This window comes from Terrapene carolina, unplaced genomic scaffold (assembly GCF_002925995.2).
Source record: "Terrapene carolina triunguis isolate 2854851 unplaced genomic scaffold, T_m_triunguis-2.0 Scaffold58, whole genome shotgun sequence".
Taxonomy (NCBI): domain Eukaryota; kingdom Metazoa; phylum Chordata; order Testudines; family Emydidae; genus Terrapene; species Terrapene triunguis.
Window position 1 is genome coordinate 37,248,280 of NW_020664409.1, and position 19,254 is coordinate 37,267,533.

At 41.4% G+C, this 19,254-nt stretch overlaps 1 protein-coding gene across 1 annotated transcript in view; it reads left to right on the plus strand.

Moving 5' to 3' along the window:
• Positions 1 to 19,254, plus strand: part of TAF4B (TATA-box binding protein associated factor 4b) — a 111,186-nt gene that overhangs the window by 52,268 nt on the left and 39,664 nt on the right. The window contains exons 12-13 of the mRNA XM_026659456.1: positions 9,285 to 9,410; positions 10,624 to 10,680. Of these exons, the coding sequence (XP_026515241.1) occupies positions 9,285 to 9,410; positions 10,624 to 10,680 (183 nt within the window). The remainder of the gene's footprint in view (positions 1 to 9,284; positions 9,411 to 10,623; positions 10,681 to 19,254) is intronic.

The following is a 19,254-nucleotide window of genomic DNA, read 5'->3' on the forward strand; positions in this document are numbered from 1 at the left end:
AAATTAAGCAAGTTTTGCATTAAAGTTTGTCCTCTTTTGCAGCCTTAAAGGTAAACTTTCTCTCCATACAAACACACACACATGCTGTATGTAAGTTTTTAATCTGGCCCAAGACTATTATTTTCCAGGCTTGCTACTGTTAATGGTGGCTTACAATTAATCCTGATGTTTCTCTTTTGACATCTTTGCTATGTGCACTAAAAGTTAAAATACGGATAAAAAAAAAAAAAACCTAGTTCAAACAGTTCATGGAAATGGTAATTTTAATTCAAGGACCTTTCTCATGGCACTTTACCATTGTACCATTTCTAAAAACGAAATGCTTTTCACATGGCTACTTGGTCTGCATTGACTTCAGTGGCGCTAACACTTGCACAGCCGTAAAGCAGGGTTGAATTGCCTGTAGAACTTTCATTGCTGGTAGTGATGCATGAGCTTGAAAGAACAGAGCTTGGCTTTCTGATCTCAGCTTGTTTGAAGGGCTGGCAGTTACTTGTAAATTGGACTTACCGTATATACTTGATCATAAGCCGATTCGTTTATAAGCCGACCCCCCAAGATGGATAAGTAAAAATGCAAAATTTTTATAACCTGTTCATAAGCCGACCCTATAATTCAGGGTTCAGCAAACTTTGGCTCCCAGGCCATCAGGATAAGCCGCTGGGGGGCTGAGACGGTTTGTTTACCTCGAGCGTCCGCAGGCACAGAGGTAAACCTAAGTAAATAAAGTGTCCCGGCGCGCCAGCTGCTTACCCTGATGGGCTGGGACAGCAACTGGTGGGGACATTTTTTTGGGGGGAGAAGCTGGGAGTCAGGGGAGTAACCCTTGTGACCACCCCCCACATGACCCCACCCCTAGCCCGGGACCGCCCACTCTCCCCATCCCATCCCTTCCCACCTTATCTGGGGAGGGCCGGGGGAGGATGTCTCTGACCTGGCTGGAGCTGCTCCGGCAGGCTGGGCAGTGCGGCCGCAGCATGTTCCAGTGGGCTGGGCTGGGCAGCATGGCTGCAGCATGTTCCAGCAGGCTGGGCAGCGTGGCCACAGCCTGCTCTGGGGGGCGGGACCGAGTGGCACAGCTGCAGCCTGCCAGCCCCGGAGCTGCAGCTGCTTCGGAGGCTGGGGGGAGAGCAGCATGGCCAGAAGCGGAGAGACTCTGGCCCCACCTCTTCCCTTCTGTCTCTGCTGGCTGTGCTGCCTCTCCTTGCTCCCTCTGATGGGGGGAGGGGCTGTGTCCCACCTCTCCCTCTCCTTACCCGTTCATAAGCCGACCCCCTTCTCTGGTGCTTCCCTTTTTTACTAAAAAAATTTGGCTTATGAACGAGTATATACGGTACTTCATAAGGAAGTAATTGAAAGACCACAAACGTAGATCCTCCAATACTATTTTTAGACACATTTCAGATTAAAACCACTGAAAACACCCTTGCACTGCTAGGATCCTGCCATTTATGTGGTTGCCAAATTGATGGAATTGTTTACAAATGAAGCTGCATGTGGGAAGAAAGTTAATAACTAGCTAAATTAACAGGAGTGTGACTGACTGAGTGTACCACACCTTTGAGACCCCTTGCTTTGAGACCCTATGCCCTGTCCCAGGAAAGGAGCGGTGAAGGTGGGTCCTCCAGGCTTGGCTAGAATAGGGTGACCAGATGAGAGACGTGAAATATCGGGAAGCGGGGGGCGTGGTGCCGGCAGCAGAGGAAACAAAAACAAAAGCAAAAAAAAAACCCCCAAGAGCCGCCAGAGCATAGGAAAAATTGGTGGGGGCGGAGCCCCCACCCGCAGCTCCACGCCCTGCCCCCCCACACCACCTCGCCTCCGCTCCGCCTTCCCTGAGCGGGCTGCCGTGTCCTGCTTCTCCCACCTCCCTCCACACTTGCGCCGCCATACAGCTGATTAGTGCAAGCCTGGGAGGGAGGGGGAGGAGGAGGAATGCGGCGTGCTTGGGGAAGAGGCGGGGATTTGGGGAGGGATCGAATGGGGGCGGAGTTGGGGTGCGGGGGCGTGAGCCCCCTCCATCTGTGCACCGGAGGGCAAAATATCGGGACAATTCGCGTCCCAACCGAACATTGGTGGGGACACGGGACAAACAAGTAAACATTGGGACAGTCCCAATAAAATTGGGATGTCTGGTCACCCTAGGCTAGAAAGGCTGCAGGGAAGCAGCCAATCATAGCACAGCAAGCTCAGCTGAATGGAACTGCAGGGTTTGAGCTAGTTGTTCTTGGCTGGTACCGGAGGGGTGCTCCTGGCTGGTTGTTGGTGACATTGGCATTCAGTGAGGAAGCAGAAGAGTTGAGAACTTCAGCCCTGAGGTAAGGGTGAAGAGGAAGGGGCTACATGGTTAAAGGCCTATGGAATGCAGTAGCAGCTATTAAAGGAAACCACACGTCTATTTATACGGTTCCGGTTTGGGATCCGGAGTAGTGGACGGGTCCGTGTCTCTCCCCCTCCACGCTCTCAGTGACCAAAGCCATGAAAAGGAGACAAGTTTAGTTTAGAAGCTTAAGCACAGGAATTTAAAGGGCTCATGGACAGGGCTGAAGACCCTGCAGAGGGCCAACCATTTGTTGGACTTGGTTACCCCGGAAGGGGACTGAACTTGAAGGAGTGACCTGGCTTCAGATCTGGGGCAATAAGAACTGATAAAGGCAGAGTCTCTCCAGGGAGACTACTCTGTACCAGGGCAGTGCCTGTGCCCTGGGGGCACTGCTCTATACCAGAGCAGACATGGACTAACGCTAGCCCAGAAGGGGCTGAGAACTGAGCCCAGAGACTGAACTAAAGACATGAATAAGGGCACAGGGACAGGCCCTGTTAGACCTTTTACCCCACAAGGGGTTCATCCATCCATTCAACTATTAACTGAGTGACTTAGCTGGAGGGCTGAGCCACTGAAGACCTGCCAGAGGGCCATAGCCAACAGGGGACACTGGCAGCAAAGAAAGGAAAGAGCACAGAATTGCTCCCATCTGCCAGCAAGTGCTCACAAGAGGTGAGTGCACACTGTCACAAGGAGTTTTTTAATTTTTAAATACGTTTTATAGATTAGTAAACATGGAAGAGGCACTATCAGAGAATGGGAAATGAAGTACCTGGCTGTGTCTACGGAATAGTGTCTGAAGCTCCTGGACATGCTGCTCCAAACCAGAAAGATGACATGGAACGAAATCCGATTTGAAAATAGTGTACCAACTCCTAATGAGCAGAGCCTCTGGAAGTCAGCAAAGTTTGACATCTCTGTATCCCAACCAAAGACTTGGAAATTAGAAGCCTTTTTTGCACAAATGAGGTGAAGCAGACTCTGAAAGCTTGCAGGAACATTGGGGAGCTATGCCTTTAGCATCCTGTAAAGACAAAAGACAGCAAAGGGCAATTTCTGAACAATGGTCTTAATGGGGCACATAGACTTCTGACTGCCTTTGTCCTAATGGAATGGAAACCAATAGATTTGTCAAATCAAGAGCTGCCAGAAGCTAAGATAGAAAGATTATAACACTTCATCAGATGTCCCATTTCCTCAAAACAAAGGCCATAACAATTCACAATCATGTGGATAGTCTTAAGCAAAAATGCAGGCCCTGAAAAATAAGACGTTGTCAGACATCTGTTTTTGCATAGGTAGTGTTTTCTTGTATGAACTTCCTCTACAATGTGTTTTAAAAAAAAAAAAAAATTGGGGCTACCTCTTTTCATAATGTAACTAGGAATATACGGGTTTTTTTAAAAGTGTGATAAATTCCCAGACATAGAAAGTAAAGAACACTAGGTTTATGTGGCCCCAGTGTAATTCTCCTTCCCTTCTTCTCCGCTAGGGCTAGGTATTCATTTGCAACATGGGAATACATTCCCTATTTTTCTACCAGCAAGGTGAGCATTCACAAATTAAGACTTGCATGTGCAGAAGAGCTAGATTTCAAATCTGTGTATCTAAAGCAGGATATGAGATAGTCCATGTAACTCTTCAAGGATTACACTTTGATTAAAATAACTTCCACCCATACTGTACAATAGGAGCAGTGAAAATGGGGGGAAAATCCTCTTGGGAGTTGAGTCAGGCCAAAAGCAAGTAATTCTTCCCCTTGATGGATAGAGAAGTAAATACTACAGAGAGCAACATGCATAGTATTTTTGTTCTAGTCCTTCTAAAGAAACAGTCTGTACAATAAAATCTGCATTTGAGTCCACTATGAAATTCTGCATCTTGTGAGCTAGTCACTGACACAACTTTTTCAATGTCTTTTATTAAAGTAACTGACTTAAAATGTGCTGTATTGTTCTCCTATTCTCAAAAGTAAGGAAACTGATGTTGAAGCTTCCATAACCTCTTTAATTTTAGCTCTGTTGTGCGTAGCCATTACAACACATGTGAATCCATAGATAAGTCTAGCTACTCTATGAATATACGAAGTTGTTACAGCTGTTATAACTGGTAGTTAATGCAGATCAATAAAGGAGGGCGAGCTAGCCAATCTTAGCAGCTATCTTCTTGGTTGATGTTCTACCATGATGCAGTTTTATAATGGGTTGTAGCAATAGGAAGACCACAAAAATGAAACAATAAATGAACTGTGTATGAGAGGAGCTCATGTCCCCAAGTAAGCCTGTTGCTAGGCAAAGAGTGTGTTTAATTTTGGTATGGGCACGTTCCAGACCCTCTCCATCCAAATTCTCCATCCTGATAGAAATTGGTATGGACTTTAAGCTCTGTAAAAGTAGACCTGCCTGTCCACCCTAATTAGTTCTTTGGGGGAATCAACAGAATCGCTCAAGGAGAGCAGTAGATATGACTGCCTTTCAAAAAGCCTTTGATAGTTGCCACAAAAGCTTCTTGTTGTAGGTATTCATGTAGTCATGGTATACAAGGTAAAATTCTGTCATGGCTTAGAAACTAGCTAGAGAACAGAGTGGGAATAAATGGTCAGTTTCTACATGGAAAGAGGTTAATAGTAAAGTATCTAAGATGTGTCTTCTAAGAAGTTTTTAGTGTATTGAATGAGATGGAAGAAGTTGTGAATAGTGAGGCTGGAAAATCTTGCAGATGACACAATTTCGGGTTAGCCAAAACTAAAGGATTGTAAGGTATTTCAAAAGGGTCCCAACAGTCTTAAGCAATTAGACAACACAGTGACAAAAGATTCTTGGGCTTGTCTGCATTGAAACATAAGAGTAGTTCAAATTTTTCCTACATGTTGATTGGCTTTGTGTATGGGAGACATATCTAGGTGTCATTGTGTATGGATCACTGTGGAACACCAGTCAAAGCAAATGAGAAGTTAGGCTGTGTTGTGGAGACATCACTAGCAACTCCATAAAGTTGAGTTTTTCTCCATAAAGCAAGGGTTCAACCCTTTATGTATGTATCCTCCCCCAAACTACTGTGCTGACTTGTAACTTCTCAGAAAATATCATTATGTACTCAGCGAGTTTGCTAATCTGTTCAGGAGTTAAAACTAAGTGTAGGGCCTTTAAGCAATTTAGTACCTATCATCAGCCTTTTTTGTGCCCAGTAATCTCAATAACTGAACACACTCTTCAAACTTCCCATATAGTTAAAACTCACTGAAATTTTGTTCATGTATTACACTTGAGCATTTTTTTAGGATTAGTGATCAGTTTTCCCTGTGCCTCTTTGCAGAGGCAGAAGGATGCAGTGGTGTACTACAGGGAATTCCATGGAGAGGTGCCAGCATCTCAACCAGACTGAGTATCCCTGCTGTTTCATGGCATATGAGCCCACCATCTTTCTTGAGCAACAGTAGCTTCAGTCCTATTGCGAATAAGGAGAGATGGTGGCCATTTTCAAAGGGGGCTTTAACTGATAACTACTGTTAGAACATTCTGCAGCCTGCTCTGCCTAAATGACAGAGGTGGCCATTATTATAAGCAGTTTAATGCTCCCTCCACTTAGTGGTCCCTTTTTTTGGTGTGTTTTTGGACTGAGCTAGAAAGAACCATCTACTCCTCAAGGGGTCTCTGTTTTTCTTTGTTGCCCCAATTTGGGGGGAATTCTTGGTAGGAGTTGGCATACTAAACCACAGCTGCTTTTGTCAGAGTTCCCATTCATAACAGCATGATAATTGAGTAAGGAAACAGCAAGTCACGTACAGGGAACATACCTGCTTTTGAACTTGCTGCCAGGTATTTTCCCACTGAAGACATGCCTCATAATCCTCTATAATCTAGCTGTTGCAGAGACATTTCATTAGAGTATGTGGAAATAACTTTATGTATACATGCAAAATTAAGGTAAAATATTTGGAGAGTTATGTACACTTTAGCCAACATATTAGACTAACCTGCACCAGTGCCCTTTTAGGACTTCATGCATTGCACACAAAAAAAAGGGGGGGGGGGAAATTGGTGGTTTCGGTTCGGGGGTGAACTGTAGAATTTAAGCTTACACACATGGGATTTTTAAAGTGCAGTTCCAGTCTGAAAACATGCTTGGAGTGTCACTTGGGGAGGGTTCTGTGTTTGCCTTTCAATTACTTCCAGGGCAAACATGCTCAGTTTTAAAACAAAAGGATATTTTTTTGAACTGCCAGCCATTCAAACTCAACCTGACATATGAATCCAGCTTTCTGGCTTGTGATATGTAATAATAGATTATGCAGACCAAATTGTGCCCTCAGTTACACCTGTGCAACCTCAGTGTCTTTGCTGGAATTGCACAGGTGTAGCTCAGGGCACAGTTTAATCTTGTATTGGAAATTTAACAATTATGTTGGCGCGTGACTGTGAACAGAATCTTGCTCTCACGTAGCGGTATTGGTTCTACAGTATGAACAGGAGTAAAATGTATAGATTTATCACTGTAAAACAAGTGGTTATGATGTCAAATGTTCACAGGGAGCAGATCTGTTGAGTTAACATGTTCAGTTTTTACATATTCCATATATAACTGAACTTTAAAACTAAACAATTGAAAAAATAGTTCCTGCCTTACATCAGAGACCTAATTTCGGAGTCCTGTTTCCTCTATGAAAGTTGAGAATGATGCTGTTACCTATTGAAGCAGTGTAAGAAATCTCTATTCCCTACACTACTTAAGCTTTAAATCTTGCATTTGGGAACTTCAGGTTGAATGTCTGATATTCCAAACTGGTAAAGGGTCTTAAGCATTTTAATTTCACACAGCCTCCTTACCTGCCATTCAAAGCAATATTGCAACATGGTGGATTCTAGGTTGCTACTTCAAAACAAAATCTACTAATGTACCAATACTGACTTTCAGGATCATGCACATCCTGTGGGGAATGGTGCAAGACCTAGAGCAATAGCAAAACTGAGTGACTAGGACAGAGGAGGATGGGATTCACGGGTGTGCTTTAGGGTTTCTTACTTAGATTGCAAGCTCTTTGGGGGCAGGAACTGTTACCTTGGGTTTTTTAGAATGCCTCACACAATGGGAGCCTGGCCTCTGATTGGGCTCCTGGGGCAATACCGCAATATAAATTAGAAGAGGGGCTCAAGCTGCATATAAGGGGAGAGAAAGGATTGGTTAGGTCTGGGGCAATGGTTGGTTGAGAATTCTGCATTAGTAGAGGGTTGAGTCATGTGGATTTTAAGATATCTTTGTGTCCACTAGTTTTATACTTTTTCCATTTTAAGTTGTTGATTGGCCCTGGATTCTTTCTGTGGAATGTGTAAACTAAAATGCTAAAGATGGAACTTAAATCACCGACTGCTCATATGTTTGAGTTTATCCTTGCCCCATAAACTTATTGTGCATGCTGTAAAGTATTTGGGGGTACTCTTTTGAAAGACACCATATTCAAAATAATGTGGTATTGTGGTATAGCGTCATCCTGCCCCAAGTGATTTTGTAATACAACAACGATGGTTAAAATACAAAGCCAATCCCAAAATATTTGCCTAACAAGACTACATCATAAACACACCACAGGGGATAACATTAGGGGCTGGAGCAGCCTGAGGAAGGAAGGGGTGAATGTTCCATGAACCATGTGAGAAAGGGACAAAAAGACAAGAACAGATCTGTAGGAGTATTTTTTTTTTTTAAAAAAGAACATGGGAATGGGTTGGGCTGGGCTGGGCTGGTGAAAACTTAGTGGTGAGGGAGGAGAAAAGGATTACATAGGTCTCAAGGTTTCAGTTTCTCTGAGATAAGATGGAAAAGGGTACCACCAGTAAGAGGAGACACTCAAGTAACTTACCTAGAACAAATGAAAAAGTCCACTTTGGTCTTGTCTACATATTTTCTGGATAGTACATGGCATATTAAATATAAAATTTAAAGAATAAGAACAAAAATATAATTAAAATTAGCCTTCCATGCCCTGCATATTTAAATTAGGTTTTTTACCTTTTTATATCTAGAAAGGGTAAAAGTATGTTCCATTCAAAGAACTCAAGGAGGGAAGCACTGATGGTGTTTACCATTCATGTACACTAAGGGTCCTGTACTTAGAGCTCTGCGCGGTTACAAAATCTGTATCCACATCCAATCCGCAAAAATGATCTGCAGATATCCGTGGATTTGCAGGACTCTACCTATACTCAACTTCATGCACAAATGTACCATAGTTACCGTTAGCATTAATGGGAATTGTTAATCAACCAAAGTGAAAATATATTCCTAAAGCTATAATGAACAGTGCTAATGTGCACTCTGGTTCTCAATCTAAATATCTTTTAGCTGGTTCTGGAAAAAATGTAGTCCCCTCTTCCATCCCTTTGGAAATACTGGTAAGGCTTAATTCACAATCTGGAATGACTAGCTGAAACAATGCTGCAACATTTAAATTATTATATTTTGCCAGCAGTGTGAAATATAGTTCCTATCTCTACGATGGTTTTCTTAAGTAGGTGGTAAAAATGGATGATATATATCCTAGTTGTATAACATTTTGACTTTAAAAAAAAAAAAAAAAGTTTGCTTAGTAAGAAAATGGTTTGTATGTGTTCCCCCCCCCCCAGGTGTAAACTGGCAGCTTCAAATCACACACATCTAAAATGGAAGTTTGTTAGACAGTGAGGATAGGGAGTCAAATAGAGTAACTGGATGCTAATGGCAGAGGGCTGGCTATTAAGTAGCTGAATAGACAGACCTCTAGGAACATACTGTAGTTGGAGAAGAGACATGCAGATGGATTCTCTTGTAAGCAGAATCGTATGGAAAGTACTTACAATGATCAGCTTTGAAAAAGAGAATTTCATGCAACTCAGCTTCTTTCCAATATGTTTTTATTTGACCTAGGATAAGTTTTTAGCAGTGTATAAAAGCTTGACCAGCTCTAATCATTATTTCTTTGCAGGAGAGTAATAAGTATATCATATCTAGTGACACCAGAGCACAACTTAAATTTCTTGAGAAGCTGGATCACATGGAAAAACAGAGGAAGGATGAAGAGGAACGAGAAATGCTTTTACGAGCAGCCAAGGTGAGAGAACATCTTATTGTTGGCCACCGAGAAAAATAACTGTCTTTTGAACACCAGACAGCCAATGACGCCTGTCTCGTTATATTCTACATTAAACTTCTCAATCCTGGATTTTGCTGTTATAACATGTAAGTATATGTTAGCATGGCCTATGCCATGCAGAAAAGGTGTTCTTATTGGGTTTTTGCTTCTCTTAGAGATGGATGTTTAGCTCACGGGCAAGCCATGGGGTAAATTTCTATTGCCATCTCCCCGCATATCTACTGTCCAGTCCACTAGGTCTAAATTTATTTATTTTTTGGTGCTAAGTGAGGAGTCCTAATCTTCCAGAAATAAATGCAAGAACAACATATGCATAGTATGATGATTGTTGATACAGAAATAAAAATAATCTTTAAGGAATAAAGTCAAAAGCTTGTAGTTACTTAAAGGCCATGTTTTGGTTCATTCGGTCTTACTGGTAAACATATAGTCATATTTATTCTGTATTCTTAATCTGAACACCTGTCTTTGTTTCTGGATCCAACTTGCTTGCCTTTCTCAATATTCTACATGGTGCCTCATCAAAATGTTTGTTCCCACTGTTTCTGGTGATGCTCTGGAGGTGTGATCTTGGCAAGCTGTGTGTGTTGCAATCTGGTCAGTCCAATATGTGACCCATTTCTAGCCTATGCTCTGTTGGTTAAAATTGTTTGAGCATAAACAAAACGTGTAAATGCTGCACCACTGAGTGTGACTATATGATCTTGGCTCAGTTTGATTAAGTGTGGGTGGTTTTTTTTTTTTTTTTTTTTAAAGAACTGATAGAAGTCTGGGGTCCATATTCTAGAATCACTTGGGTGGGTATGGAATCTAGACTTACTAGGATCTCACTGTACTTAAACAAGAACAATTTCTTCTTCTCTACTTCCTGTCCTTTTAAGTGTCTGCTGCTGACATGAACAACATCATGCCTAGACTGGACCTGACTGACAGCGTTAGCATCATTTTCAGTTTAAGCTTCCTCCAGGCTAGAACAGAGGCAGCCAGGCCCAGATGAAGAGGAGGGAGGCTGGGGGGGGGGGAGGAGGGAGAAACCAATCTGGATTGAGGCGTTCACCCCTGGAGCTAAGACATTCAATCACAAGAGAAAATTGTCACTTATTAAATATTTAACGGATGCTGCGGTGTTTAGATGCTAGTAATTTGTTAAATTTTTCTCTTCCTTTAATAGAGTCGTTCCAATAAAGAAGATCCAGAACAGCTGCGATTAAAGCAGAAAGCGAAAGAGGTAAGACTTTCAAGTTACCATGTTTGCCTTTGTGTTTTGAGGGAAGGTTGGCAGCCCTCCCCTGGCAATTAGGTCAGGGTTTATTTTGCTGTTGCATACCATTTGCAGAGGCCTTGGGGAAGGACAGGAACTGCTACAGGCAAGGGCAGTACTTCAAATGAGGTCAATGAATTATGAGCTCTTTTTAACATTTAATTTTCATAGTTTAGGCCTGTCTAGAAATGGTTCTTTGTAAACTACAGCCATACACTTAGTAGGAATATAATGTGGGATTAGAAAAAAAAAAAAAAAGAAACTTTGAGATTTAGCATCTGGGACTGTACAATAGGCTACATTTTTCCAGGGTAATTGTTCGTTTTGTAAATCTGATACTGCTTATAATTCTTTGGCTGGGAGGCGGTACTGGGATTTAGTTTTAAATGGAAAACGCCTCTGGCTTTTAATTTTCTGGGCCCAGCAGTTTTCTGTTCTGGAATGGAGCCCTTGTTTCACACAGTTCATGTTTAGCTGCAGGGGTTTTAGTTTATAGCTTAGACTGGTTAAGCTTTTACTCCCAGAGGCCTCTGCATAGCAACTGTAGAAATCAACAAATAAGTTCATTTATGTCTGCAGCCTCCTCTCAGTAGCTGACTTTTTACATTTCCCAATATCCATTTCCTGACTCTTCTAGCCTGAGAGAAAAAAGCTCCACTAATTGGAGCTTATTTTAATTGAGCCTTAATATTGGATCTCACTGGAGTTGCCCCCAGAGCTACTGGGAACAGAATGAAATGAAAGTACCTAAGGTTGGGGGGAGGGGAGGGAGAGTGTGTGTGTGAAATTTTTCACTTGACCTACAGATTCTTTTCCCTGCTGAATAAATCATCAAGCCTGTTCACATTTCTGATTAAGGATCTGACAGCAGATGATAATAAAGACAATTGAGGTGTGAGACGTGTGATACAGAGCTGAAGAAATTGGTTTCTATAGTTACTTGACTGATTTCATGCAATTTTTAAGAATCTTTGTGCTAAATGAGAGTGATTTTTTCTGAGCAACCTTTTTCTTTAACTGTGCCTTTTGAACTATGAAATTTGTTGTTGCTTAACATTGCTGCACTTGGCTCCTAGGTGCCAGCAGCACTAGCAGGTTATTTATGAATGCTTTAAAGGCCCTTATTGTTTGGATTAATGTAGGAGCTGAGGCAAAACAAATGAAAATCCAGTAAAATAGTCCTAAAATCAATGCTCTGGATTTCCACCAAAGTAGAAAGAGAAATACATAAAATGAGAGAAGGGAGGAAGGGCAGAAGGGAGAACTTGCTTTTATTATGTTGGGGTGTTTTTTTCATCTTGTGCTAAGAATATTGTCAAGCTTACAATTTGCAAATGGCAGGGTTGCCTAAATACTCTGTCCAAATTGATTCTCATGTCACTGAGATTGCAGCAAATGTCTCTCTTCAAATGTTTGTGTGGTTGCATCCTGATTTCCATTATCTATCTTGTGTAGATAACTTCTAGCACACAGTATTTTATAGGTTTTTAGGGAGATTTTAATGCAGCTTTGCAACCTAGAAGTACCTGTTATATAAGAAATTGATATAGTTCCTGGACTCCTTTCCTCCAAACAATGTTGTACAAGAGCCTGAAAATCCTAAACTACAATAGGAAATTGGAATCGAAGAAGTTAAATGGTATTATTAGTCCTGAATATTTTGTTCAGTTCTCTCTTTAAAATGACTTATTAGTAAACCAGCAAGAAGGCACCTTGGTGGAGAAGACACTCCACCTGAATTTAGTGCTCAGCCCTTCCTTAATTTGAGTTCATGTCCTTTAGACCTCTATTTTGTATTAGTTTAAACAGCCTTTGTACCATCTGTCCCATATTTCCATCAAATTGTACACCCCACTGAATGCTCCTTCTAATTACCGCTCCATCAAAAGAATCCAGGCATAGGTTTGCCATACCTCTTTGAATAATAGAGAGCTTTGCATCAGTGTGTGATTCTGGTTGCCTGCTGCTCTATCATTTCAATGTCCTTTTAAAGAATGAGTTAAGTAGAGCTTCCTAAGATTCCAAATGCAGCTTGTTAACTCAACCTAATGAGCTAGGATATTTTTCTCTTAACAGATTCCATTCTGGGGCTGTGAGTTGCATTGAGCCCAAATCCAACTGGTCCGTTCTGATACTTCTTTACTGAAAGCTTGAAGAGGGCTGAATGTTTGCATTTTTTAAATGCAAACACAAATGGAATCTAAGAGCAGAGAGAAATCAACAGTTTTTTTGTGGTAATTCAGGATTAAAACTTGAAAAGGCTCATTATCGCCAAGACTACCTTTTTGCCTGTCAAACCCTGAGTGTAGCCTGACCCCAAACACCTGAGTGTCTGTGGGGCTTTGGCACACCTGTGGACAAGGGTAGTGCCATTTCCAGGTCAGCCTTTCCAATAAGGGGAGGTTATGGTGGCTACCCAGAACTGTTCACAGCAGGAGCAATTCCTGAGTCTCTGGATCAGATCACAGATAACAATTAAAAAGCCGAAGTTTGTAATAGAAGGTGACCTGCAGGGAAAAACCCTGCAGCATTGGAAGCCTTCAACATCCCAGGACCCTTTTAAGCAGTGTGCCCTGAAGAGGGGGGTGCAAAGGACTGGCAGGGTGAGGAGGGGCAGGGAACAGACAGGCCTGGCCATTGTTCTCCAGAGTTTCAGCTTTCCCTTAGAGCAACTTTTTTTTTAAACTTTTTGTGGTGGCAGAGACCTTTTTTAAATTGGCAGCTCTTGCCAATGTTTTCAGAGAATCTGAAACAGTAGCACTGAGATGTGGACTCCCCTATTAATTTCAAAGGGGAATGCTAACTTGGATGTCAGTGATTCTTTAAATGTCAAGAGTTTTAACTATTTACTGCTCATCCAAGCATGGAAGAAAGGAGTAAGGATCACACCACGAAGAGCTACAAAATAAAAATGAAAGGGCCTATTAAAATACAACTCAATTTCCTTCCATTAAAGGTCTAAACCGTGGGTCGTAAGCTTCTAACACAGGAGGGATTTGAAAATGAAACTAACCATGCAACCCTTCTTGAAGGGATGTTCAGTTTTCCAAAGTTTGGTAAACAATTTGTAGAGGACTGGACTTAGGAACTTTGGGTTTAGAAGCCTTAGAAATGGAGGCATAATAAAAGACTTTGTCAAACAATTTAGATACATGGGCCAAGACTTTCAAAAGTGGCCAGTGACGTTGGGTACTTCAGTGTTTGATGCCTAACTTGAAACACATTAAGGAGCCTGATTTTTTTTTTTTTTTTTTTAAGGAAGTACTCAGCACCAATCCAACTGGAAATCACACTTTTTAATGTGGCTGAAGTTGGGTATCCAAAATAGCCAGTCACTTTTGACAATCTTGGCCATAGTGTCTGTATTTCATAAATGACAGGTGTCCTGCTATGAACAATGTAAGGCTACGATTTAGTCATGGGTATTTTTAGTAAAAGTCACAGGCCCATGAATTTGTTTATATCCCGTGACCTGTCCATGACTTGTACTATATACCCCTGACTAAATCTTAGCTGGGGACGGGGGGTGCTGCTCTGGGGGATCAGGACGGAGGTGCTGCTCTAGGGGGCCAGGACGGGGGGCTCTGCTTTGGGGACTGCTCCAGCAGCGGCTGTTGTGGCTGTCCCTGGGGTCAGCTGCTTGGGCGGCCTTGGGGTCAGCCACACGTCACGGAGCCCTAATAATGTATCCTACTTCCACTTTGCGCTCTTCATTCATTAAACGCCATCCCTCCCATTTTTTCTCCTCTTACCACCCTCAATTCTGTCCTCCTTTCTAGATAGTTGCATTGTATCCTCCTCTTTGTTTTATAGAATACCAACCTGCATTTCTATAAACTTATACCTGCCATCTGCCTAGGGATTGTTAATTGGCAGGAGAGGGGGTGTTTTGAAGGTTTTTATCACAATGGTGAATACATATAAATTCATGGTTAGCTCTCATCCAACAGCTGGCTACAACGTCTTTTTAAAACTGTTTTATTGTAAGTGCATCCAGAGACTTGGGCAGTGGACATATGCTTTTATAAATGAGATTATAAATAATTTCCCTGACCTTTTTGGCCTAACCTCACTCCTCAATCTTCTCTACATTAACAGCCACCAATTTGCCCCTGCTCTGTCTATCTAGCCCACACTAAATTTGATCCTTTATTTACTTCCCTCCTTCACCCAAACCTGTTAGCAAATTATCACCTACAGAAAGTACACATTCCTTTCTAGACTGCTGTTGGGCACGCCTCAAGCTACTCCTTTATCCATTCAAGAATTTTGTGCTATACTTACTAACCTTGTATGTTAGCCTTTTGTGTAATAGCATTCCCAAAGCCTGGGTAAATTGTTCATGGCTTTCCCACTCTGTTACTTCAGGTTTATTGGGGTATAAACCTCCTTTTTGTGAATCTGTGATTCTTGTTCTTTGGACTTTAACATTCTAGTTATTTTCTGCCACTCCCCATTCTATTGTAGTTTAATGTTTTAGTTAACTATTTAGTTTAACTTTTTTCCCTCCCCTAAAGTGAAATGTGCAAGTAACTTTGTATCTTCCCCAGATGATATATGTTCTTAAATATCAGTGTGCTGACTGGTCTCTAGTCCACTAACACTTTCTATTCCAATGTGACTTAAATAGATGTACTAAAGAGTAGGAATATAATATGAGATGAGCAAGAGCTTCATGTGAACAGAAAATTCCAGCGCATTTGTCGTATGTGGTGCTCATTGTGCATCTGAATTAAAATCTCATCTTTCAAGCTTCCCTTTCTCTCACCTCTTTTCTGAAATCTTGTGTGCATGCCATGGGACCTTGGAAACGGTAATTCTTTTAATTCAGGGGTTCTTCTGCTTTTAGTAATATATCCCACATTTTAGTGTCTCGGGGGCCATCTCTCCAGCACTTGTGTTTGCATGGACTGTCTCCTCACCCTCTTTAGTTTAACCTAAAATCACTGTGGCAGCTACTGCACCTTTTTCAGCGAAACAGTAGTGGGAGAGGGTCTAACTTATTTTAGCAGTTACTAATATTTGCATTTGTCGTAGTTTCAAAACTAGTCTCACTGTATTTCCACTTCCCTTCATGTCCCTTCCGTACCTCTGTTCCTTTTATCCCCACCCCACCCCTTGCTCTACAACTCTGGTTATCTGTTCCCCTTCTACAGATTCACTCCTCCCATTTAAAAAAAAGTTTCCCAGTTGCCTGATTATTTTCCCTGCTGCTTGGTTTTCCTGTTCCCTTGCATGTGTTGCCCCACTTTTTAGTTCTGTTCTTCCACGCATTCCTTTTCCCAGTGGTGACTCTAGTCCTCAAGGTAGCTCATATTTCCTGTTCACTGCCACCTCTTGTGTAGTAGTAACCCCTGGAAGAGGCAGATAGGAGCTGGAAACAAGTTGAAGACCTCACAATGTCATCAACCAGCTGTCTGATCTTCCGGTAGCAGCTGGATTATGGTGTTAGTCATTTAGACCATTGCTTTAGACATAACCACATGGGGAGTGTACATCCTAGCGTTCTGAAGCAATTTAGGAATGAAGCTGCTGAGCAACTGCGTGTCATACCTTATGAAAATCCGCTATCCTGAAGGACTGAAAGGTAGCAAATGTACATACCTTTTTAAAAAGCCTGAAGAGGGATCATTTAGGGTCTTTTGGGGCTATCAGGAAATCTTTGTCAAAGTCACCCATGAGAGCCTGTTAAGGAAATTAAGGGTATGTCTACACTGCAGTTAAACAGCCACGATTGGCCTGTGTCCGCTGACGCAGGCTCAGGGCTGTTTAATTGCATTGTAGAAGTTTGGGCTTAGTTTGGAGCCTGGGTTATGGGGCCCCATAAGGGGGGAGTATCCTAGGGCTTGGGCCTGGGCCTGAGCCCAAATGTCTACACCACAATTAAATAGCCCCTTAGCCTGAGCCCTGTGAGCCCAAGTCATCCGCAAGTGTGTTGTTGCATTGTAGACAGACCCTACTTAATTACAGGCCGAGAGGTAAAGTGTACTGCTGTAGATTATAAACTTGTGAAGAGTGTGCAAATAATATGAATAAATAGATTTCAACATAGCAAAAGGTTTAAAAATGGAAATACCCAAAATTCTGTATTAGGACCAATGTTTAATGTATTTGGTGAAAGGAAGTAAAAAGTGAGATGGCAAAACTTGCAGAGCACAGTTTAGCTATCTCAGGATGACATAAGAGTTGAGGGACTTAACAAGGGTAAGTAACTGGGCAGCATGATGGCAGATGAAAATCATACAAGGTATAATGCACATTGGAAGGAACTACTGATACTCATTGCTGGATTTTAAGTTAACTAGTCTCTCAGGAAAAGGACCTCCCCATTATTGCAGGCTTGCAGGCAGCTAAACACAAGCTACTGCTGAATACTCAACAGCAAACACTAGTCAATATAAAAAGAATGAGAATTATTGAATATATTATGGCATTATATAATACGCCATCTTATGGAATGCTGTTTTCAGTCAGGCCACCCCTGTCTCTCAAAATGTATAGCACAAATAGGAGTTCAGGGATGGGAGCTACAAATAGCTATTGAGAACCTTGTGTGAGAAGACACTGACAAATTGTTTAGAGATGACATGACAAAAGTTTACAGTATGAATAGTATAGTGAAGGTAAATTAAGTGCTCCAATTTACATTCAAACAATGGCACATCTGTAACGTTGAAATGCAACAAGATTGAAATTGATAAAAAAAATACTCTTAGGCACAACACCTAATCAACCTGTGGAACTCAATACAAGAAGATATTTGAGGCCAAGAGTTTAGTAGGATTCAGAAAAGGATTAGACAAGTTATTTTCTGCAAGGGATCTAAATCCTCAGACATTGGGGCATAAGCCAGTCACTGATTTGGGAAGAAAATCCCTCTGTGCAGGTTTTTATGTAACTGTCTTACACTTGGTTTTGAAACATCTGGTTATAGCCACTGTCAGGATAGTGCATTCAACATCTGGCCTGGTAGGGCAAATCTTAGGTAGTATTTACTTTAGACTTCTTTGCCACTGAAGCCATGCCTGTGAAATATCTTTTAAAAAAATCCACAATATAATCTAATGCAACTTTATTTAATACAGTTTTTTAAAGAGCTACACACCAAGCCACTTCAGACCATATACTGCCTGCTATCTTGTATTTAACTCTAAAAAACAATTTAAAAGCCAGTAGAAACATATTGTATAGCTAATTAAAGCATTCAGTTAGAAAGGGTTTAAGGGGGTGGAGGGAGAAATTGCATCATAGGCAAGAAAGAAAAGATGGCAAATACATTAGTCTCGCAGTCTTAAAGTTCCACCTCTCCTGCTGGAAAGAATGTGGCATTGACCTTGCAGGTCAGAAAACTACCTACAAAACAAGTGAAATGTAAAGACTCCAGTGCTCAATGGGTTAGGTTTGCTGAGAGCTGGTGTAAGGTCCTGAGGAGGCAAAGTAAAATAAACATTTAAAATAGGAACATGCTTGGCATGCAGCAAAAGGGAATGGAGAAGGTAGGTAGATATCTTAGAGCAGAAGGCAATAAAGAAGAGCATTCAAGAGAAGGGGCAAAAAGCTTCTGAAAACTTGATGCATGAAAGGTAGAAGGAGATTAAACACCTTACATCGCTCAGTCTTTAGGTGAAACAAGGTAGAATATATAGATAAAAAGAAATGAGAATGCGAGAGAAAAAGAGAGATGAAAATAATTTCAGTATCTAGAATAAACAGCATAGGTTAAAAAAAAGACAGTTAAAATGTAGAATTTCAAGATGTACAGCCAATGTACAGCAATGGAAAAGACTTAAGGAGAACTGAATCCTTTTAAAATGAGTAGAAAAACTAAGTGATCATTTGAGTAAACTCTTTTGTGATTACCTATTTTGGTATAATTTCTCCTTATTCTATAAACTGAAACAGTCCTCTACCTTGTTTTGTCTCTTTCATATGCCTTTGTCCGCCATCTCCTTTTTCCTCAAGCCTTCGACATATTTTTGTTCATCCACATTACTGCTTTTATTACTCTGAACATATTTTTATTGCTGAATAGCATGCATAACCCTTGGGCATACATTAACTTGTCTTTCAGCCCTCCCCAGTTTCCTTTGCTGCCAGTTCCTCTGATGCTTTAAATCGTTTGATATACCCTATCTTTTCCCATGTTCTTCTAAACTTGGTGTGCTGAAGTTATCCTTCTTTTGCTAATTACTAAACCCATCTATGTAAGGGCCACTGTTGGTCGATCCCACACCTGTACATTTCCAGTCATTTTTCTTAAGTCACTCCAAACCAAGCCCAGAATTGTTCCTTGTATAGCTTCCTTTCCATACTGTTCTGTCTGTTCGCATCCAAACAGTTGCATACTCCTTACTGCCTAGTCTCAAAATTTAATTTCTTTATATTTCTCCTTCTATTCAGTTCACATCATAGTGTTTCTTAGCACTTGATTTTTCCATTCCTATTTCTCCTTCCATAGTTGTGTAGAAGGGTATTTTTCATGGTATGTGGGTGTCACATTTTCTGTATGTACTTTGTCATGTGCTGCACTCATGCAGAATT